Source organism: Protopterus annectens, chromosome 9.part0 (genome assembly GCF_019279795.1).
Source record: "Protopterus annectens isolate FY-2018-M chromosome 9.part0, PAN1.0, whole genome shotgun sequence".
Taxonomy (NCBI): Eukaryota; Metazoa; Chordata; order Ceratodontiformes; family Protopteridae; genus Protopterus; species Protopterus annectens.
Window position 1 is genome coordinate 403,905,808 of NC_056743.1, and position 24,526 is coordinate 403,930,333.

At 43.4% G+C, this 24,526-nt stretch overlaps 1 protein-coding gene across 2 annotated transcripts in view; it reads right to left on the reverse strand.

Moving 5' to 3' along the window:
• CCAR2 (cell cycle and apoptosis regulator 2) overlaps nucleotides 1-24,526 on the reverse strand; it is a 2,452,621-nt gene that overhangs the window by 2,026,744 nt on the left and 401,351 nt on the right. The window contains exons 4-5 of one of the 2 annotated variants that reach the window (XM_044082934.1): nucleotides 10,866-10,975; nucleotides 9,131-9,245 (exon numbers count right to left, since the gene is read on the reverse strand). The exons of the other annotated variant lie outside the window; for it this stretch is intronic. Coding sequence (XP_043938869.1) covers nucleotides 9,131-9,245; nucleotides 10,866-10,975 — 225 coding nt within the window. The remainder of the gene's footprint in view (nucleotides 1-9,130; nucleotides 9,246-10,865; nucleotides 10,976-24,526) is intronic. 2 annotated transcript variants of the gene reach the window in all.

The following is a 24,526-nucleotide window of genomic DNA, read 5'->3' on the forward strand; positions in this document are numbered from 1 at the left end:
GAATGATTTGAATCAGTGTTTCCAGATCCTGCGAATGTTGACACCAGGGACTTTTTAAGTTCCACTGAAGTTTCCTCATATGCAGTCTTGCATATGGAATTAGTAGAATACATGAGGCAATGAACATTAGGGCTTGCAGTATTTGTCTTATAGATAGCTGGGTTTTGGTGGCCATTAGTTTGGAGTAGTTTGTCAAATAAAACAGCTTTTCTGGAGTGAGGAATTCCATCTGGGAAGTTGTGTTCAAGCTTGATCCCAGGAATACAATCTTTTGGCTGGGCACCAGATGTGATTTCTTTTCGGTGGTGTACCCCAGAGAAGTTAGAAGTCTCTTTACAAATGCCAGGTGCTGAAGTAGCAATTCCGGAATGTCCGCCTGAATCAGGCAATCGTCCAAGTATGGGTAAATTTGAATATTTTTGCGCCTGCAGTATGCAATGGCTGGAGCCAGACACTTTGTGAATACCCTGGACGCAGTAGATAAGCCAAAGGGAAGTGCAGAGAACTGATAGTGCACAGATCCTGCCCTGAAACATAGATATTTCCTGCAAGATTCCCTTATGGGGATGTGCAGATAAGCGTCTTTTAAGCCTAGGGTTACTAGCCAGAAGTCCTTGGCTAGCACGGGAAGAAGCTGTTGTAGTGTAAGCCTTTTGAACTTTGGGACCACCAGGAAGGTGTTGAGAATGGACAGATCCAGGACAGGGCGCCAAGAGCTCTCTGGAGTAGAAACCCTGTCCCCTTTGCTCTACTGGAACAGGTTGAATAGCCCTGACACTGAGAAGAGAAAGTACTTGCTTTTGAGCCTCTGCCCTATGGTTTGGAGGAAGGTCTGGCATCCCGCGTGGGGTTGGCAGTGAGTGGAAGTAGAATCTGTATCCCTGGGATACAATGTTTAGGACCCATCAGTCCTGGGAAATGGACATCCAGTTTTTTTCATGCAGAGTGAGTTTTCCTCCAAGCGGTGCAAGTACTTGGGCATAGCTGGGAAGGATGACAGACACGTCATTGTAAACTTTTTCCATAAGGGGGTGGCTTACCACTCCCTGTTTTTGAAGTGGGAGCACTCCATTGTTTAGATCTCTGCATACCCTGAGACTGTAGTCTTGGTGGTCTGTTGCCCCTGGGTTTGGACTGAGAAGGCCTTGGAGGGACTGGAAAGGACCAGTTTTAGAAGGCCAATGCCTACTGAGTCTAGGTGGCTGTATCTGTAAGGAAATCTTTAACAGTTCGCATAGATTTAGCTTTTTCCTTCATCTTTTTAAGAACAACTTCTGCTTTGTGCCCAACGTACATTCCTGGTTTTATGGAGCATCTAGTAATTTTGCTTTGACATGGTCTGGCAGGATTTGTTCCTTTAGCCAAGCATGTCTTCTCAGTACAGACCCTGTGACAGCAGCCCTGCAAGAAGCTTCTAAGGCATCAAAACCACACTGCAAAGTATGTTTACTAACTTTGCTTGCAGAATGCATTAAGTCTTGTAAATCTTTATTTTCTGTACAGTCTGGAAGCAACAACATTTTTTTTAATTAGTTCCATAATATGCTGCTGGTACTTCAACATGTGAAACTGGCAATTTAAAGCTCTAATGGCAAGAGTTGCAGTGGTATATACCCTCATACCTCATCTGTCTAAAGCTCTAGAATCCCTGTCCGAGGAGGTAGGGTTTTTGGCTGTAGTAGCCTTAATACCTTTAGGTCCCTGGGAAATGGTCTCTGGATCAGCACTGGGATTCTTAGAGAGAAATTTGAGAGAGTCAGGTACTCTGTAGTACCAGTCAGGCTTTCTAGGAGCTGGTGGTAAAGTATCAGGAGTAAGACTGGATTCCATGAAGACATCATCTACAATATCCAGGACTGGGGGTATAGCTAGAGGCTGTGCTGAGGGAATTTTAAAAATTCTCTGAGTCTCTTTTTGGACTGTGGGTAGTCCTGGCATTCCCAGCGGAAATGCTCTCTTAAGGTATGCAAGGTTTCACCAAAAGAAAAGTCCTCTGGAGGGGAGGGCAGAGGGAATGGAATCCTCTGCATCTGAATCCTCATAGGTAGATAAGGGTATGTCCTGGAAATCAGAGGGATCACAGTCATCGGACTCATGGTCCATAGAATCAGATGAAAAATCAATTATTTGCCTTTTACAGGGGGAATGCTGGCTTCCCCTAATTAAAGTTATAAGGTCTTCAGCCATTCTAAGCATTTGTTTCTGTGGCATGGGAGCGTGCACATGTGTTTTGGTAGTCTGTTTTCTAAGCGTAGTGTGAACTCTGGGCCTGAGAAACTCAGTAGTTTTAGTCAGAAATGAAGTAATCTGTTTAATACGAACATCAGAAGTTCGGAATACACCCTCAGAAGCCAGTGCCTGCACAGCGGCTCTGGACCCATCCAAGGTACAGACATCTGCAGGTTCCATAGTCGAAGAAGCATCTCGCAGCATACTTGCCTCCGAATGGGTCTCAGCAGAGGCCTGCGAATCTGTAGAAACAGGTATCGGGGGTTGCAAAGGCTCCTCACTGAGTACCAGCGGACTGGCGACTAGCTTAACGGAAATGTCGGCGGCAGTTTTGGACCTATGCGGTCTGTCCCTGTTTTTATCTTTACATTTTTTTCGGAAGATCAGTAGTTGGATGTCTTATCGAAGCCATTTCAGAATACGGAGAACGAGAGCAAAAGAATTTAGCAACAAAAATAGCCCGACAACGAATGGTTTGGCCGTTAAACAAGGCACAAAACCAACAGCAAGGGATGTCGTTGTCTGGGCCTAAACAGGTGAAGCAGCAAGAATGAAAATCTTTGAGAGGTATTTGCTTTCCCACAGGCAAGACATTTGTTAACTGTTTCAGATATCAGTTAGAGCAAGAAAAAAGGATCCCCAATGGGGTACTTAGCTTTAGAAGACTTCTGGATTATAAACTCGAAAACGAAAATTTCAGGTAGTGGCTGACCGGCACTTGCAAACTGCTTCTGCTTCAGGCTCCTCCTCGGCAAGAAAGACTGACATAATGACATCAGCTGCCTGTTTTACACCCCTGACGACCTGACATCATGGAAGAAGCAACAGCATCTGATGCAGAAATACTAAGAATCTGGTATTCGGGCCAACTGAGGGCTACCTGCAGGCAGATAACCCAAATGTGAAGACTGCAACAGTGAAACATGAAGAACCATCTAAAAATGTGATGAGCCAGCAAAAAAACTCAAAAACTTCCTCCAAGCAGGATGGATAGAAATGTTAAGACAGGCATCCTTTAGGGACACTAAGAAGGCCTGAGGTAGGATGAGAGGTAATAGAGTCTGTAGCGATAACATTTTGAAGGAGAAGACCTATTTAGAAGTGCTGAGAATGGACAGATCCAGAACTGGTCGCCAGTCTCCTCCCTTTCTTAGTGGTAGGGAAGCCTACATGAGTTTCTTGGTGCAAGGAATACTACGGAATAGAACCCCTTTCCTACCCTGATGAATTAAGAGTTTGGATGTTGGGATATAGCAGCTAAATCTAGTTGTGAGGAGACTGAGGAATGCCCACGAATGGAGGAGCTCTTTCAAAGTCATTCTGCACCCATGCTGAATGATGGAGAGATCTTGTACATCTGTTGTGATGAATAATCATTTTTTTTTAAAAGATGAGTGTCTTCTGGAGAGGGGCAGGGCAAGACTGAGGGGTGGGGAAGGCAGCACAGGGAAGTCTTGCAGACTTGTCTGGGTAGGGAAGCCTCCCAGATCTAAAGTCCTGTTCAGTACTTTCCTGAAATCTCTTCCTAGGTAATTTTTTGTCCTTATGGGAAGGCATAGATGCCATTCAAGCAAAAGAAGTGGGGTTGGAGGGATAATTCCTTTGGTATCTGGGAAATGAAGTAACAAAGATCCGTCTGCAGTTCTGCATATGTCTGCCCTGTTCCTGAAGCTGCCTGTAAAGACTAGCAGCTTATGGACCAAACAACAAATCCCTGTTTAAAGGAGAATCTAAGTTTTGCTTTAATACCTTCTGGGAGAGGCTGAGAATGTAATCATGGAAGCATCCTGATTACAGAGCCCGCTGCAGCATCCTGGAAGAAGCTTCAACTGCATCACAGCTATATTTAACACTGCGCCTGGCCATGTGGGAAACCAGAGATACCACAGATGAGGCCTGTTGATCATTACTTAATTCCTCAGTTTTAGATAGAGGATACTCATTATTTATCTTAACTAACTTATTCGGCCATCTTGGTTTAGTAGTTAAGAGCTTGTAAGGCCAGAATAGAAGAGGTTTAAAGTTTTTTACCCAACCTGCCCACTACCCATGCTATTCTTATCAGAACGGAGAGCATTTGCATAAGGCAGCAACTTGGAGGGTTTGTCAGTAGACAAGGAAAAGATGGATGGGTCTGCCACAGATTTTTTTATAGGAATTTTAATTCCTCAGGGACCTTGTAAAATCTATCAGGCCATTTAGGGGCTGGAGGCTGGCAGTGGAGGTAGTACAGGAGCAGGAGGGAGGTTGCCCACCCAAAGAAGGTTATAGTACCTTTGCTGAATATTATAGATTTCTTTGGATTTTCATTCAAAGTCTTTCATTATACTGACAACAGGTTCCCCAAATGAAGCCTCATCTACTGGGGAATGGCACTTTCATCATCTGAGCCCACTTGACTTGGAGAATGGATATGTGTTGAATATGCCAAGCAGTGTTCATCAGAATCTGAGTAATCCTCTTCCTCATCTGAAGTTTCTAAAGGCCTCTTTTGAGCAGTGGTAGGAGAAGCTGACATCGGGATAGGCCTTGTGAAGGAGGGTGTCCGGAGCTCCAAGATGACTTTAAATAGGCCCCAAGAGAAGTCCGTCCACTGTATTTCATGGATACTGGAGGGGTGTATTTTTGCTTTTCCTGTTTTTGTTTTTCCTCCTTTCTTGCAATGTCCACGTTTACTAACTGGGGAGGCTCCAACCCCTTCCACCGTAGATGCACATAGATGATAGATCTTGGGACTTCCTCACTAATGAGAGACTACAATACGCCCTTTGATCCCTCTGAAATAATAGAGTTCTCCCTTCTCACTATCAATGGTAACTAGAGTCACTTTGGATGTACGAACCTCAGATGCCATACCGGCCCTCCAGAGAGGTAGTGGGAGTCTGAGTTGTTGGGCACACCGTGGGTTCAAAAGCCTCAACAGGTACAGCAGAATCTGACTAGACAGCAGTGCTTTCAGGCCTAGGCATCTTAACTTTCTGCTTATGAAATGGTGGGAAGTCAGGAGTAGAGGGTTTTGCCATCTTAACTTGGGCAATGTGCTTTAAATGCTATGTTTCCAAATATGCGTGGAGTGAAGAAAAGTTGAATTCTTCAGGTCTTTGGGATGACAAACTGCACAATTTTTATAACCATGCTCTGTCCCTAGACAGAAAAGGCACTGGGAGTGGAGATTCCTGTACAGAATCTGCTAACGCAATCAACCTCTAACACAGCAACAAACAAAAAGCAACAACTGGGAAAAAGAAAGGAAGGTTCCCCAACAGTGCACTTTATCTGAACCAGTGAAGGCCAACAGCACCAATGGCCATGTGAGACCTGTGTTCAGACTGGCAACAAGATAGCCTGAGAATTTACACTCCTCCATCCGCCTACATACTCTTACACCCATGGAATTACATCATAATCAGATGTATGACTCTATGAACGGTTTTGGCTTTGGTACCAGAGTCGGATATCACAGTTATTAGACAAGATAATCCAAAGGTTTGGAATGCTGCAACAGTGATCTAAGGAAGGACATCTACTCCTGATCCCACCTCCTGTCAGACCTACTTAAAGCAAGTCTGCCTTATGACTATCAAGTTACACATCTCAGCTGTATCTGCTTGTCTAACATTACAACATCCTCTGTTCTTACAACTGGCCACTGAAAAACAGTTCCTGCAAGTTCTTCATTTTAAGCTCACAAAAAGGAAAACGTACCATCTCGGTACTTTGTTTTTGTATTAGAAAAGTTAACTCTGCTTCCACCCTTTCCAACATTTGCTTTTGCTTCCACCAAACTGCTATCCTGGAAGATGGCCTTCTTGGTAGCAGTGAGTGACAGTCAGACATCTCTGAACTTCAGGCTCTCATGACTGAACTATCCCCTACACTAAAGCAATACATCAACCAGTTTTCCCCCCCCATACACACACAGAACAAGGGGGAGAGAATTTTACACACTCTGGATGTGCTCAGGTAACTCAAATTCTTTTTGTAGCCTTTGCAAAGAGCAAACCACTCAACAAACCATCTCAAACTGGAATAACAACTGCATTACCTTTTGTGATCTCCACCATGGAAAAAAATTCCCAAGACGACAAGAGCTCATCCTTACAAGCACTACTATTACCACCACAGACTTCTTCAGAGAGGTCACTAACCAGGTCATTTTGGAGGTAGCTACCTGGACTTCTGTCCACACATTTGCCAAACTCTACAAAATTGTGGCACGTCCAGGCCATTGCAGGTTTTGCTTCAGTCGTCTTCCATGGTCTTGTACACATTCTTCCCTTTCCAGGCCAGTCACCTTCTCTTGCTTAGCTCTGGAAGTCACCCCAAAAGTCAGTACTGCAACAGTGAATAACAAAGAACACAGTACAGCTGTGTTAAGAACTTCCTGTAATTGCAGATGTACTGTAACAGTGAATGTGCTCTGACAAGTCCCCCCTTCCTCAGACATCTCTCTATTGCTTGTAACCCATGGTGTTGGGGTAGGTATCCATTTCAGTTCCCCTCCCTTTCTACTGCTGTCCCTTGTCCAGCCCTTTTGACATTGGGAAGGGTCATCCTTGGGTAAGCCATACTTTGGCATCCAGGTAACTGTGGCTTTGACTCTGGAGTAAGAAAGATCTGAAGATGGTGCCAGCCATGTACCTATTACACCACAAATGTCTTGACATGAGAATAAGATGGAGGACTGCCAGCTAGAAGGGGAAGATGAAAGATCAAGTACTCAGGTCGGCCTTCATGCTCCCAAGAGTCGCTGCTGCTACAGTGAACCTACTCAAACACCTATATTAAGTACAATTCATGAACTATGAAGAATATCAGACCTTCTCTGAAATTAAAAACAATCCTGAAAAAAGGCAAGCAAAATGTCTCAAATCGGGTAAATGACAAGCAAACAAGTCATAAAACGTGTTAAGCAGGAAAGGAAGCCTCTGCTATCTACTCCTAACAGGTCCCTTAACATCCTACAATGGGGCAGAAACTGCAGCCAAATAAGATGCCATCCATCTGGCTATATTAAACCAATGAAATCAGAGGCTCAAGCTTCAGTGATCAGCAAGTGATGGGAAACCTACTGCCCTCACACTCCTATGTGGTAAGGGAATGAATACAATACAGCACAGGTGCATCTGACTATCAGAAAATAAAAAGGAAGAGGTGCCTCAAGTGGGGAATGAGGGAAAGGATGGTACAAACGACTGACTCTCATGGACTACTCTAGGCAAAAGGCGTTTTAACAATCTGAAATGGTGTGTGTGTGTGTGTGTGTGTGGGGGGGGGGGGGGCAATTCAACATTACCACACCAATCCAAACAGCAATATTGTCCTTAACCATGAAGGCAAATTAAACCTATCCACAATTATAGCAATAAATTGGCAAAAGAGCAATATGGTCAGGCAATCCTCAACTTGCTGTACTAAACGCCTACAGTAACAGTGGCAGACACAAGCCCTAAAGCATAAGCTGCAGTCACTTACTAGAATCACTAACGCAGAAGCGCTCGCCATCCTCAAATACCTTCTACAACGACAAAACTTCAGTGCCTTCTTTGCACCAAATACCACCAGGAGCAGATACTTTACACCCTAACTGTAATGTAGTCTTACAACCAACAGTATAAGGTGCTGCTGTGTATGTGGTTAGGGAGTTAATGACATGGTTTTGGATGACTGCAGGAATTCAGTACATAAACTCTTAACTCTAAAAAAGGTATACAGACCTGCTGTTCATTTCTCCATTCTGTCCCCCTCCCATATAACCCAGGCACAGCACTCTACCTTCCACAAACACACCATGCAATGCAAGCAGCTGCATCCAGCCTATGCTATGCACTAGTGCAGCTGCAAAACACTTTTTCCAATGAGGAGTCACCTTTTAAAGTTCAAAATAATCTACCAAATGAGAGGCCTTTAGTGGCCAAGATCCATTCCAGAACTTGTCACCACAGCTACTGTTGGAAATGCAACTCTCTCAATCAACTGCTCCCTGCCTACATATGAAAATGCATCATAATGAATAAAAGCACCAAAAAGATAAGAAAATAATCACTGCAATAAAACCACACCAATCATAACTTACACAGCAAAACAGACAATGACAAAAGTCAGCTGAAATAAGTGAACACGCAATGCCAGATATGGACTATTCAAGCTCTGGATGTAGAAGCAAGAAAAAAGTGACCCTGCTGAAAACCATTAAAACCTAAAGGAGACACATCACACCTGTCAGCAGTGAACAGTAGAAATTCTGCTACAACTAATTTATGTCAATAAAGCTTCCTGATGTTCGGTAACCATCTCTAAAACAAAAAATCTATTTTATTTTTGCATGTGGCTTCCTGATGCTTCTGTTAACCCTTTCACAAAAATTTATGTTTTACTTGTACACAGCACACTGTTCATCACAGTGCAGTAAGAATTTGCCTGACAGTTAAAATCTCAAAGTTAGTCCTCTCCCACTTTTTGCCAGTATTTAGTCACACACTGTCTCTTGTGGGTGATGTAAAGCACCTGACATACACAAATGGAGGCTTTCACATGCTGCTGCAGTGCCCAACATTTATGTTTCACACTACAACCAGTTCCATCAGGCTTCAATTAAATGAGCAAATGGTTGAGTACCTACTTCAACAGGCAAGGAACCCTATCCCTAACAAGAATTTCGGGGGGAGGGGGCGGCTATCAGTGTGCTGTTTGGCTCACCTATATTGCCATGACAGAGAGCCACTAACAGGTTCTAACATGGTCCATGTAGATCCCAGAACTTCAAGCTACTTGTGGCTCATGGTCAAAAACCTTCCCTTCAGACAGTCGTCTCTGGACAATACTATGAGCATTAAAAGAATCAGATCTGGTGAACGGGCATGCAGCCGATGTAATCCGTTACTTTAATTTTCGTCTGTACCTGATTACTTAATGTCTGGACTTTCACCGCATTCCACTTCACCGATTGGTTAGGTGTGTAGACTGCTTTCACCAAAACTTTCTCCCCCACCTGTGGTATACGACCCTTGACGACACTTGGCAAAGAAAAATAAACAAGAAATCTTTAAAAGTCTGAACTACTAGCAAGTAAATGCAAGTTCTTTAAGTTAAATGTTATCGGTCTCCTTTCTGGCTGCCAGTCGCACTCCAACTCCAAAGAAAAGAATTATTGATGCAAACATTTAATACCATTCAACTAAATAAATGCTTAAAGAAAATAAATACATTCACTCTGCATTACTGTACTACTGCACAAAGTCTTGCACTAACAGCTAGAACACGTGCATCGTCAAAATATGCATCTCTCTGAATACTTCCTAGCTCAAATTATTCCAGACATTCACTAAAGTAAACATTATGTCTAGTGACTATAAAAATGCATTCAAACTCCCTTGTCTGTATTAATTCTTACAAATGAAGATAAGAATGCCTCACAAATCACACACACACAATCAATTCAAAATTAGGAAGTCCACATTTTAGCACAAACAAACTGCAAATTTGACTTTCATTATAGTTCATGACCACCCCCACCAATGAAAACACAAACCATAAACAGCAACTCATGAAAAGAACAGCCCAACAAGCAAAACATACACAATCGATTTTCTTGAATGTCAAAGGGAAGGAACCTGCACTCTCAATAATAAGGCTTGGAATTTAAGATTAATGTTAAATTGCAAAGCGTTTAATATAATATGAAGATTATAGGCAACAAAAAATGCAAAAGATGGCATGAAGTAAAAAGCACCACTAAAACAGACCTTCCAGCACCAAACTAACACAATTACAGTATTCCTAGTCAGCATCTTATCAGAGACTAAGACAATCGCAATGTGTAGTCTCTCACTTACATTCAGATGTGGCTATAGTATAGAAATGCGACTCATTCAAAGACTACTAAAGCCTACAAAATGCACAGAAGAAAAGCTGTAGGCCTTCACCACTGAAAAACATACCACACGCATGAAGGGGAAGAACTACCTTCCATAAGTCATTTGTAAATCAGCTGACAGCCACCTGCAAATGTTATGTAGTGCTTTTTACAAGTGGACAAACACCCACAGCTCACTGTAATATGGGTTACTCAGCCAATACAACTTGTGCAATATTGCAATTAACATCTAACAAAACCATATGTAGATGCAAATCTGAACAAGAAATTAACACCTCTTTTCTTGTATCTAAACACAAGTGCTTACAAAACCAAACCTGACATGCAATAATCACCAGAAAAAAAATCTAAAACTTTCAAAGCCATTATATGCTAAAGCCTTTGATCAAATACAATACTTTTTAAGGATACCACACATGGTGGCACACACAAAAAATATTACATGTGTAGAAGAAAGACAACTCCCCAAGACAACAGCACAATGAAGAACATAAATGTTTTGGTAAAACTCTGCCCCTGGAACTCTACCTTGCATCCCCTTCCCAATGTGCCCAACCTTTCAAAACAGACATCAATTAAAGTTACAGTGAAATGGTATAGCAGCATAGCACCTGATACAGCACTTGTGTGTACCACTACAGTTAAACTCCAGACATTTGCGCCAAAAACAGTTGGCCTGTCTACCATCTGTGAAATCCGTTCAACTGTCACTAACTTGTTTGCCAGTAAGGCCAATGGAAAAGAAGGTGCACAGTCTCACCTCAACTGAAAGAACACCTCTTCATCCACCACTCCAAAATAGTCATGAAGATTGGTCACAACACCAGTGAAAACGCGCTGTTTCTCATTAGCGTTCTGCATCTGCTGACTCTGGAAACAGTAGGGACAGAATGCATTAAGAGAAGAAAGTAAATGGAAGTAGTACACGTTCCTAGTGTGCAACGTTGTGATAAGTTAGTTTACTGTCCCTCAGCCTTCAGGGACTGCTTAAAAGCCTGCAGTAATTAAGCAATGATCTTACAGCCTATTTGTCCTGAGAAGCTTTTTTAACAGCTTTCCTAAAACCTAATTTATCCACAAAACACCTTTAAACGTCCATCCTAATTCAGTCTCAAATCACACACACTGCCAACATATTACCTTCCCATTATTTACTTACTTATTCATTGACTTTTTTGTTAACCAAGAAATTAAGATCTGGTAATAGCCCATTTTCAGCAAAGGCCCAGGGAGAAAAGTTCCAATATATAACATTAATTTACAACAGTAAAACATTTACTACACACAAGACACACGCTTGAAAACACAGAAATGCTGACTGTTTCACACAATATAGGTATAAATGTCTCACAGGACGCTAAGGATAAAATAATAAAAAAAAAAAAAAAAAACACAGGATGTGCAATACAACAATTACAGGTTAGTCCGTATGCAATAGAAGTGTTACCTATTTGCCATTTCAGTCACTTTTGGTAAATGGTTGACAAATCTCCACAGAATTCACTTGTTTTTAAGTTAAACGTTCTTAGCAATTACATGTCCCTGTAGAATTAAGATGCTGACTTCGTACATTTTGAAAGGTATTTTGTATGGCATGCTAACAGGTAAGTAGAAATTTGGTCTAGAATCTCGATATTGACTATGTACATGTTAACTGAGCATGATGACCACCATGGGACACCATTCAGTGAAGTGAGGCGGGACACATGTTTGGGGTCACATAGCATGACACAGATGAGTCACTCTAAGGTGGACCACTGTTAACACTTTTTTTTAGCTTTAGCCAACTATCAGTCCACAGCGAAACACACTGGGGTTCTTGTGGGGTGACTGGATGCATTAGTTTCAATAAATACTGAGGTGTGAACAACTTATGGACAAAACAATCATCACTTCTGCAACAAAATAAGGCTTAGTTCCAATAGACTCTTAACCCTTCTGAAAGACTGAACAGATCTACATTAAAGCTTGAAACAAATGTATTAGTGACCAAAAAAAGCTTTTGAGAAACTCACTTCTACCATCAAACCACATTGGGTGCAACAGGCAAACCTATCACTCGATCATGAAGTTAACAGGGGCATATAAATATAATTTTAAGATGGATGTTTTAGTTTTATTCTATTTCCGTGTCATGTAAACCCTTTGTCTCCATCCAAAATTATTTGCTTTTCCTACATTATATTACTCACTACCATGAAGCATGCAGTTGCCTATGGTGTAAGTACCCATGTGATTTTACTACTACTCTAACAAAAAACTCAATACAACTTTGCATTCTTGTGATCTGCACCTGGGCCATGCCTGAAATAGGTCTTTTGTGGACCAATAATTTACCCTGGTAAACAAACCAGCCAACCAACAAGTAAATAAAAATCGTACACTGGGGCATCGTCAAATGTTAAGAAAGGTACAGAACCCATTTAAGGGACTGCTTTGGTAGATCACAGTTTGCCTTCAACAAGGATTATGATAGAGATATGTCACAAACATGTACCCTGACCTTGGAATAACTGAGACCAAATTATTACAGGTGTCTCAAAAGATGGCACACCATAACAATCCAAGAGATGAGACAGAGGATACCTCTCCATGCATAGGAAGAACCTCTTCCTCTTAACATAGAAAGGTTTGCTGTGAGAAAAGGTTTCAGGCAACTTTTAATCACCTTCATGACTCCAGCTAAGAGATGCGACTGACTGAAATGACTGAAGCAGGGTGACATGCTCATGCCTGTAGGCAGGGGTTGCACCCAACATGAGCTGGGCAGTTTTCTCAGTTCATACCAAGAATATTTCCTGCACTGCCAAAGGACCTGAGAAACTACATCCATTTCTGCCACCAACAGGCAAAAAGAATGATTTTTTTCTCAGAATTCTGCTACAGTGTACTGCAATCTATATTCTCTGCCTAGGGACAGGGAATGTATTCACCCACTAAATATCACAGTCCTTCTAATCTGTCTCCAACCACCATAGTGAGCTGAAGACTGGGAGGACTGCACTCTCCAAAGTGACAAAAAGATCAATTTCGAGTGTCAGTATTTTCTGAAGGATCCAACTACAGCTAAGGCAGTCTCTAGATTCCCCAGGCTATGAACTGATGTTAAAACAATACCCCCAATACCCACCTCATCAGACATCTACTGCATTTTTTGCGCACAGTGAGGTTACAACTGCAATCAGCTTTGCTTGTTTTGCAAACTACACCATGGCTTTGTCAGATGAACAGGGGCTTTGTTCTTAGCTCAATCTCCAGGGTACCAAGGAATATGGAACAATACCATCAGCTCCAGCAGGATTACATCCCCACTTCATCAGAAGCAGAGGTGAGCTCTACAACCCACTAATGAAGCATCCATTAAATCAAGGATTCTGTTGTAGAAAGGAGAGCCATCACTGCAACTGCAGGTAAAGGTGCATCATTTTAAAACCTGAAGACAAAGGTGTGACATCCAACTCACGTTTAAAATGGCATGACAACTGTACAACCACAGACCCCTCAATGCACCATTCTTACCCTCAGGTGTGCTAAACGAAATGTGAGGGCTCAGGCTGACACAATGCCTAATGGCTGTGCAAGCAGCAGAAGGGGGTTTGGTGCCTAGGAGGCCTTCCTCCATGTCCTCAGACAGCCCAAAATAGGGCCTCCTAAACGCACCTTTCCATATAGAACAAACACTGAAGAATGCCCAACTTTGACTTTTTAAAGGAAATTAAAATGCAGCTCAGACAGGACGACTTCCAGTTTATGGAGATCTTAGGTTCTGTACAAACATGCCTGGTCATGCAGGATGCTCTCCAGAATCAACAGGAAACAGTCATTAGGTATGAGAATGCATGAAAGCCCTTCTCAAAGATTCCTACCACAATACAAAGTACTTAGCTTAGCAAAAAAGTACAGAGGAGACACCAACTGGCATCACTCTTTACTGAAAGCAATATTTAACCACACACTACACAAAGGTACCTCCTGTTCAGACCCCGGGTTGCTGTCACTAATATCCGGCAATATTATCTAGGTGCCCTAAGGCAGCATACCCGCCACACTCAGTGAATCAACCACCCAAGAGCAGTTCTGGATGTCAGCATATATAAATTCACCTGGGCTATCAGTAACGCTCCTCAGGAACCTGACCTGATACATGGGAGTCTTCCCTCATTCCACCTGGAAGTTTGAAAAGTACAGCAGACAGTGTCATGCCTTCCTCCAAAGACATAGTTCAGTGAAAGCTGCTCTACATCATTATCATTCATTCGTGCTCAGATACCCAATGTAACCAGACGGGGAGAGACAGCCTGTCACAACAAGAAATGGGTAAAAGACAGAGAACAACTACTACGGGGGATGCTGGTTCTTTGTTAGAGAGAGAGAGAGAGAGAGCATACCTGAAGACAACTTAGAGGACTGTCAACTCCCTCAACAGCATTTGTCTGGCCTGTAGGAGGAAACCACAGCACCCATCAGAAGTGTATGCAGATGCCAAAGAGAAAGCACCCCCAGCCAGACACAATCAAAAGACAAAGAGCTGTGACTCAGCAGCTGCTCCACTGAGCCACCAGGCCACAACATCACAAAGTCACAATTACACTGATCTACAACAAGAACAGAGACCAATAAAATGCCAAGACAAATGGACTTAATTAGATCCTTCCTGAGATCTAAGTGAAGAAGACCTGCTAGATTTTTTCAGTGCATGATCCATTATAGATGACTACACAGTTGGACAAATGGGGGGCAGCTGGTAGACCCAATACCTCCCAATTTGGCAGAAAAAATACAAGCTAATCCTCCTCAAACTCTGCACTCCTCATTAGGTAGTACAATGGAAAGCAACTGTGGCCTCAGGTACTTACACAATAGGCACACAAGTTCATAAAAGGAGTCCTCTCTAGAAAGTCAGCTCATGATGACACACTGCTCACATGGTGCTCAACCTAGGCCATAAGCTTTCTTTGGCATCTTAACTCCTATCTTTCCAGATTGCATAAACATGCATAAGGACACTGCAGTGGTGTGCTAACATTTGCATACATCCTTATAAGTGAAGATGCTGTCTGAGGTACTTCTTCAATATGGACTCAAAGACCAATCTATAAAGGACTTCACCAGGCCAAGGCTCCCCAAAAGAAGATTCAACTGCTGAAGAATGGGGGATGAAATGTCCTTTCCTGTCTCTGACACAAAGGCCCAAACCTTCCTTGATATGCAAGTAGTCAAAACAGCTGGGGGGGGGGGGGGTTAAAGTAACCCCAGTGCATACGGAGGAACACCCCAGAACCAGCAGTACATCTACAGAGACATGCAAAATGCCTGGCACTGAACCCAAAATTGCAATTCTACCTCAATGACAACAGGAGTTAAAAAAAGTACAGTTGTGTACCTACCATAAAAGTAGATGTTAAGAGTGTATTCACTGTTGCAGTCATTACACTTGGGTTATCCTGCTGGCAGGCTACCCGCAGTCGGCCTGAATTCCAAAGTCTAGGTCCGGCGTCAGTTGCTGTCGCCTCTTCCCTGACGTCAGTGCGCCAGGGGTATAAAAGATGCAGCCGATGCCATTTTCTTTAGTTTTTCTTGCCCTAGATGTCAGGTGCCCCCAAATTGGTAGGCTGAAAATTATGCCAATAAGAATGCATGCACAAAAACAAACATTTCCTTCATCTACAAGGAAATACACCACATAGGTTGTATAGGATAGAGAAGTACAGATAAGTCCCAGCACAGAAAAGGGGGATGGTGGGTGGGTAACCTGGACTGCAACAGTGAATACACTCTAACATCTACATTTATGGTAGGTACACAACTGTACTATGTTCATCGTGTTTCACTGTTGCAGTCATTACATTTGGGTAGAATCCCAAAGCTATGGTTGGGAGACTGGAGCTAAACAGCATTAGGTGTGGCTATAAGGCCCTGCAGCACTGCAGTGGCAAAGCCTGCCCTGGACGAGTAAAGAGGCAAATGGTAATGCTTTGTAGAGGTGTGAACAGAACTCCAAGTAGCAGCCTCTAGAATGTCTTTGGTTGGTACTCCCCTGAGAAAGGCTGCTGAAGTAGCTGCAGCTCTGGTGAAATGAGACCTAATGCCCTTGGGTACAGGTTACCATGGTGTAAGTAGCAGAAACGGATGCAGTGGCTTATCCACTTTGAAATTGTCTGCTTTGAAATAGCTTTTCCTTCTGATCCTGCAGCATATGACACTAGTAACTGCTTAGTTTTTCTTAGAGCATTAGTCCTGCTCAAATAGGATCTTAGCTGTCTGTGCATGTCCAAAGAATGCAGAATTCTCTCCCCTTTGTTCTGCGGATTTGGATAAAAAGTTGGCAGATGAATTGTTTGGTTAAGAGCCACACTGGAAACCACCTTAGGCATAAAAGTAGGATTTGTCCTTAGAGACACCCTGCCGGGGTAAAATATGATAAAAGGCTCTACAGCCATGAGGGCCTGTATCTCTGAAACTCTTCTTGCTGAAGTAATTGCTAGTAGCAGAGCTGTCTTCCATGATAAGAACTTTATATCAGGGGTAGCAGCTGGTTCAAATGGGGGCAGGGTGAGCTTTTCCAACACATAATTGAGGTCCCATGCATGTAATGGTGATCTTCTAGGAGGCCTTCAATTTTTGGCTCCTCTAAGATACTGCTTTATTAAAGGATGAGAAAAGATTGGTGGCTCTGTATTGTAATGTGCTGAAATGGCAGAGGCATGGATTTTGACTGATGAGAAAGATAGGCCTTTGTCAAGCAACTCAGTCAAGTATTGTAATATCTGAGGAATATGTGGTTCTGCTGTATCAGTTCCCTGTGCTTGATTCCAAGCACAGAATCTCTTCCATTTGTCAGCGTAAGATTTTCTAGTACTAGGCCTTCTGACTTCCAAAATGACATCCATCACAGCTTTACTGAGAGGTGTCGTTTGTATGACTACATGATTAGCCATGCTGCCTGGTTCAGAGTCTGTAGCTGATTGTGCAGGATCTGATTGTTTTGCTGGGACAGTAGCTGTGGTCTTTGAGGCAAGGTCCAAGCTGGGTATTGAGACAAGTTCCTTAGGATTGGGTACCAGTATTGGCGGGGCCAGTCCGGGGCAATTAATATCATCGTTGGCTTCTCTTGTCTGACTTTAAGGAGGATCTTGGGTAGAAGAGGCAGAGGAGGAAAGGCATAAAATGGTAGGTTTTTCCAACTGAAGGATAGGGCGTCTACTTTCCATGCTTGTCTGTGATAAGTCCTTGTGCAGAATCTTTTCAACTGATAATTTTGAGGAGAGGCAAATAGATCTATGTCTGGGCTCCCCCATTTCTCTGTTATCATGCTGAAGACTTGTGGATTTAGTTTCCACTCGTGAGGATCCATAAGGTTTCTGCTTAAATAGTCTGCCAGAGTGTTTTGTTTTCCTGACAGGAATTGAGCTTGAAGATGTATTTGGTAGGTCAAAGCTGTGTCCCACAGTGCCATGGCTAATCTGCAAAGGAGATAAGAGTGTGTGCCCCCCTTGCTTGTTTATATACCACATGACTGTGGTGTTGTCCGTCTTTATCAGCAGTTGTCCTGGATGAAGTAAGTCCTTGAAGGCTGTTAGGGCATTTTGAACAGCTAGCATTTCTTTCAGGTTGATATGTAGATGCATTTGTTTTGGTGCCCATATGCCCTGAATGCATCACCCTGCCATGTGGGCCCCCCAGGCATAATCTGATGAGTCTATTGTTAAGGTTTGGCTGGCAGGGGGTACAGTGAAGGGCCGTCCCATGTTTTGGTGATGGGCCTTTGCCAACCATAGAAACTCCTGTTGCAGGCAGGGAATGAAAGGAATCATTGTTTCCAGACTGTGTGAATGCTGACTCCATAAACTCTTTAGGTACCACTGAAGTTTCCTCATATGCAGTCTTGCATATGGAATTAGTAGGATGCAGGATGCCATGAAGCCCAGAGCCTGTAGAATTTGTCTTGCAGAAGACTGTGCTTTTGTTGCCATCAGTTTGAAGTAAGCAGTCAGTTGCCTTTGTTTGTCTGGCGTGAGGTAAGCCATCTGTGCAGTTGTATCCAAGCTTGCACCCAGGAATGTTATCTTTTCAGAGGGTACCAGTTGTGATTTCTTTTCGTTTATCGTGTACCCTAGGCATGTTAGAAGCCTTTTCACAAACGCCAGGTGTCGTAGAAGAGTGTCCTTGTTCTCTGCTTGAATGAGACAGTCGTCAAAGTAAGGATATATTTTAATACTTGTCTGCAAAATGCAATTACTGGTGCCAGGCACTTTATAAAGACCCTGGGAGCAGTAGATAAGCCAAAGGGCAGTGCAGAGAATTGGTAATGTATTAAGCCAGCCTTGAATCTGAGGTATCTTCTGCACGACTGTCTTATTGGGACATGGAGGTATGCCTCTTTTAGGTCTAAAATCACCAGCCAAGCATTATTCCCCAGCAGGGGCAGAAGCTGCTGCAAAGTCAGCATTTTGAATTTTGGAATGTCCAGGTATGTGTTCAAAATCGATAAATCCAGTATTGCCCACCAGGCCTTGTCTTTTCTGGGTACCAAGAACAGTCTTGAGTAAAAACCTTGTCCTTTTTCCTGTTCTGGTACTGTCTGAATGACCCTCATATCCATGAGTGACTTAACCTGTTTCTGTGCCTCTGCCCATTGATTTTTTGGCAGATCTGGCCAACCATTTGCCATTGGCAGAGTGTGGAAATGGAATCTGTATCCCTGTGATACGATGTTTAGTACCCACTTGTCCTGGGTTATTAATTGCCAATTCTGAGCAAAAAGTGCTAATTTTCCCCCTATGGGTGCTGCGAAAAGATAAGTGCTTGGTGCAGGCAGAGGGAGGTCATTGGGATCGCTTTCTGTAGGTTTGCGCTTTATCTCCTTAAGATTTGGAGGTGGATGCGCCCCATTGCTTTGACCTATATGAGTTTTGCGCCTGGTATCTGGAACCCTTAGGGCGTCTGGTTTTGCCCCTTTGAGCTCTGTCTGACACAAGAAAGGACCATTTTTTTTGTATGCCAGTGTCTACTGAATCTTGGTGGCTGCACTCGTAAGAAGTCTTTAACAGTTTGCATAGACTAAGCTTTGTCTTCCATTTTCTTTAAAACCTCTTCTGCCCTAATACCAGAGAATCATGCTGTAAAGGTGCGTCTAACAATTTAGCTTTAACATGGTCAGGCAAATTTTGTTCCTTTACCAGGCATGCCTCCTAATCACAGATCCAGTAACTGCGGCCCTGCAGGAGGCCTCTAAAGAATCAAAACCACAGTGCAAAGTATGCTTTCCAAATTGTTCAGCTGCACACAATAATTCCTGCAATTCTTTATTTTCTGCACATTCTGAAATCATAATTTTCTGTTTCAGCAATCCCATAACATGTTGTTGGTACTTAAGCATATAAAATTGACAGTTTAAGGCCCTGATTGCCAAGGTTGCAGCTGTATAAACCTTTTTTCCCCATCTGTCCAGTGCCCTTGAATCTCTGTCAGAGGGGGGTAGGATTTTTTGCTGTTGAGGCCTTAACTCCCTTCAGGCCCTGTGAAATAGTTTCAGGATCAGCAGCAGGGTTTCTAAATAAAAATTTATGGGAGTCAGGGACCCTGTAATATCTGTCAGGCTTACTGGGAGCCGGAGGTAAAGAATCAGGGGTCAAACTTGAAACACATCAGCCACGATGTCTAAAACAGGGGGAATAGCTAAAGGCTTGTGCTGAGGGAGAAGAAAGAAATCCCTGAGCCTCTTTTTTGATTCTGAGAAGTCTTGACTCTCCCAGTGAAAGTGCTCCCTCAAAGTATGCAAGGTTTCTCCAAATGAATATTCCTCAGGAGAAGATGCAGATGGAATAGACTCCTCAGCATCAGAATCCTCATAGAGAGGTATAGATAATTCCTAATCAGAAGAAATAGAAACCTGATCTGAAGATTCATAATCAGTGTCTTGCCTAGGCCTCTTATCTGGAGGGGGATGGATACCCCTGCTCAAGGTAATAAGGTCTTCAGCCATTTCGATCATCTGTTTTTTAGGCATAGAGGCCTGTGCACGTGGCTCATGCATTGGCTCTTTAGTTTTAGAAGTTGCTTTTGTCTTTGGTTTTGCAGCTGTCGTCAGTTTGATATACAAATCTTGAGGTCTGAATACACCCTCAGCGGCTCAGTGGCTCCGGACCCATCCGAGGGAGATACAGCCATCAGTCCAATACCTTGAGTATCTTGTGGCATGCCGGACTCCACATGGGTGTCGGTAGAGGCCTGCGACTCATAGGTAGCGGGCATCAGGGGCTGCGAACGCACCTCAATGAGTACCGACGAACCGGCGACTGGCTTAGGAGAAGCTTAGTCGGTTTTGGATCTCGACTGCCTTTCTCTGTCCTTTTCTTGGCGTTTTTTATGTATTCCGGTAGTCGGATTGCTATCTGATGACATTTCTGGGTAGTTAAATCTGTTTCCAAAATACTTTGATGCAAAAATATACAGACGCTTAATAATGCGTTGGTTAAATCTAGCACAAAACCGACAGCCAGGCACGTTGTGATCAGGGCCTAGGCAAAGAATATAGTATAAATTGAAATCCTTATGAGGTATTTGCTTCCCACAAGAAATACAATTATTAACTTTTTCTGACATCGGTAAAAAGCAAGAAAAAAGTTTCCCCAATGGGGTACTTAGCTTTAGTGAAGACTATGGTTCTGAAACTCAAACTGAATATTTCAGTAGTCGGCCGACTGGCACTTGCAAAATGCTTCTGCTTCGGGCACTGCACGGCAAGAAAGACTAAAGAAAATGGCGTCGGCTGCATGCTTTATACCTCTGACGACCTGACGTCATGGAAGAGAAGACAGCAACAGACGCAGGACCCAAGACTTTGGAATTCAGGCCGACTGAGGGCAACCTGCCAGCAGATTACCCAAATGTAAGGACTGCAACAGTGAAACATGAAGAACATCCACTAGATTCAAGGATTCATATTTTGATTGCAACATAAATAGGGGGTATTGGCGAGACAGATGTGTGCCTCAGAAGATCCCCATCCCTGTGAAAGAGTTCCCCCCAAGCCCATTTAAACGTAACCGTGAATGGATAGACAATCGGAAATTCACCCCAGGTCTGGCCATATCTCTTACAAGCAGACAGTAACTATGCTCAAACATACCCCCCAAACAAATTTAGAAAACATCCTAACATACACCCCCTTCTAATAAACACCCACGATACAAAGGGGCGCAACAGGTTTGTAAAGGTCCTGGTGGTCAGTAGCCTAGCTGTTCTCTTTGCTTTCTGAAGAAGGGACAAACGGCTAGCAAAAAGGCAACAGATATGGAGAGGAAAGCAAGTGCTACAGCTGAACGGTAGTTAGCAAAGCGGGGGGGGGGGTGTCAAGAAGGGAAACAAAAGCTTAGGTTCATAAGTGTTTACTAGGCTAACGACCACAAGGGCTTTTTTAAGCCTAGCCAGGAATTCCAAATCTCTGACAAGTCTGTGTCCATTAGAGAGACAGGTGCCAAACCAAGGATGAATTTCCTGTTCTCCATTCAATTGTCCAAGTCACACTTGACTTTGGTTAGGAATGAACTTTGCTTCACATGGATGGGGAGCCTGTTCCAGAGATGGGGTAGTCTATGTGCACACTGCTTAAAAAATCTGGACAAAACCTGAAATAATAGGGGGACACACCCACTTTCACTGAGGCTCTCAATAAAAATCTGCCCAAAGAGAGACCTCAGAGGCAGAAACACAAGCAACCATCACATCCCAACATAAACCATGAGACACACAGCACACAAACAGTGTTCCAGTCAACCAGAGCCCCTAAGGCAAAACAGCTTACCAAATACACTAGGAAGAGGTGACTCAATAGTAAGGCACAGTGATGTCCCACTCACTAGGCTGAATAAAGAGAAGGTTATGGTCAGCTGAATGTCGGGCATCAGGATCCACAACATAACACACGCACTTAGGTCACTCCACAACAGGTACAAATATGACTATCATTGTCCATATCGGTGTGAATGCCCTAAGACGTACCTCCCTGGACTACATGAAGAAAGACAAGGAGGAGCTCTCGGATCATGTAGCCCAGGCAGGTATGACCCAAACCCTGAGTAGCATCCTACCGTCACCCAGAATACCACCACAATACAAGCAGAAAATGATGGCCTTCAACAATTGGCCAAGCTTTTGGTGTCATTCAAAGATGATCCAGTATCTGTTTGCCTGGGATGACATGATCAACAGACCTCGGTGCTTTGCCAGAGATGGCCTGCACCTGTCACCCCTGGGATTCCGGATACTGACCAAGGCTCTTGCCAACCCTATAGTGCCTTTTTTAGACAACGTCCTGATGACAAAATTACCACTGTAACAGTTACAAGCAAATGAAATCTGAAGGTCATGCTACTCAATGCCAGAAGTGTAAATTTCAAAATGCACTCGCTAAAAGCACTCTTTAAACTGGAGAACATAGACATCTGTACAGTAACAGAGACCTGGTTCAATGCTCCAGAGAGCACCCCAGTGCTACCAGAATATAATTCATACCACACCTTTTGGCCCCTAAACCAGGACCGAAGCCCTAAAGGCAGTGGTGTCTCTGCCACTGCAGCAAATGCCACCAGCAGTTGTTCAAATTTCCTTTGAGGCTTAGTCCTGTCCAAGTAAAATCAAAGTTGTCTGTGCAGATCTAAGGAGTGCAGTATCCGTTCCCCTTTGTTCTGTGGATCAGAAAAGAAGGTTGGCAAATGAATGGACTGATTAAGAGCCACACTGGATACCACCTTGGACATGAAGGTGGGACTAGTCCTGAGGGACACCCTGTCCGCATGAAAGATAATGAAAGACTCCACTGCCATAAGGGCCTGTAATTCAGATACCCTTCTTGCTGAAGTGATTGCTAAAAGGAAGGCTGTTTTCCAAGAAAGGAATTTTAACTCTGCACTTGCAGAGCTGGCTCAAAAGGAGGAATAGTGAGTTTTTCCAATACAAAGTTAAGGTCCCAGGCAGGAGTTTGGGCTCTCCTGGGTGGTCTTAAGTTTTTGGCCCCTCTGAGGAACTGCTTGAGCAGTGGATGAGAGAAGAGGGGTGGTTCTGTGTTGTAATGAGCTGAAATGGCTGAGGCGTGAATTTTGATGGAGGAAAAAGAAAGGCCCTTGTGAAGCATCTCAGTTAAGTATTGAAGAATCTGAGGTAAACTGGGCGCTGCTGTGCCCATCCCTTGAGTTTGGTTCCAGGTACAGAATCTTTTCCATTTTTCAGCATAAGATTTTCTAGTACTAGGCCTCCTTGCCTCCAAAATGACATCCAACACTTGTTTACTGAGGGATGGTAACGGAGAGAATAGGTAATTAGCCAGACTGCCAGGTTCAAGGTTTGAAGCTGAGGGAGCAGAATCTGGCTCTCCTGCTGTGACAGCAGGGTAGGGGTCTGAGCCAGGTACCATGAAGCCAGCAGTGACACACTGCGCAAGAGGGGGTAACAGTGTTGGCGTGGCCAGTCTGGTGCAATCAGTATCGTCCTTGGTTTGTCCTGTATGATCTTTAGTAGTACTTTGGAGAGGAGAGGCAGAGGAGGAAAGTCATAAACTAATAGATTTTTCCAGCTGAAGGACAGAGCATCCACTTTCCAAACTTGTTTGTGGGGAGTCCTTGTGCAGAATTTGTCCAATTGGTAGTTCTGGGGGGAGGCAAACAGGTCTATATTTAGACTCCCCCCCCATTTGTTTATCAACATGTTGAAAGTCTTTGGTTCCAGTTTCCACTCGTGTGGGTCCATGAGATTTCTGCTTAGTTCGTCTGTCAGTGTATTTAGTTTTCCTGGCAGGAAATGAGCCTGTAGATACACTTGGTAGCTCAAGGCTGTGTTCGACAGAGCCATGGCTAGTCTGCAGAGGGGGTAAGAATGGGTACCCCCCCTGCTTGTTTATGTACCACATAACAGTGGTGTTGTCAGTCTTCACCATTAATTGTCCTGGAAGAATATGGTCCTTGAAGGCTTTCAGAGCATTCTGTACAGCTAACATTTCTTTTTGATTGATATGCAGGTGCATTTGACTTGGGTTCCATTTGCCCTGAATGCACTTCCCTGCCAGGTGAGTCCCCCATGCATAATCTGATGCATCTGTTGGTAGGATTTGGGTGACAGAAGGTAGAGTGAATGGTAGTCCCTTGTTTTGGTGGCAAGCCTCTGCCCACCAAAGGAACTCTAACCGTAGGCAAGGTATGATAGGAATCATTGCTTCTAGATCCTGAGAATGTTGACACCATAGGCTTTTTAGATACCACTGCAGTTTCTTCATATGCAGTCTTGCATATGGAATTAGTAAAATGCAGCAGGCCATGAACCCCAAGGCTTGCAGTATTTGCCTTGCAGACAGCAGAGTTTTTGTGGCCATTAGTTTGAAGTAAGTTGTCAAATGAATTTTTCTCTGGCATGAGGAAAGCCATCTAG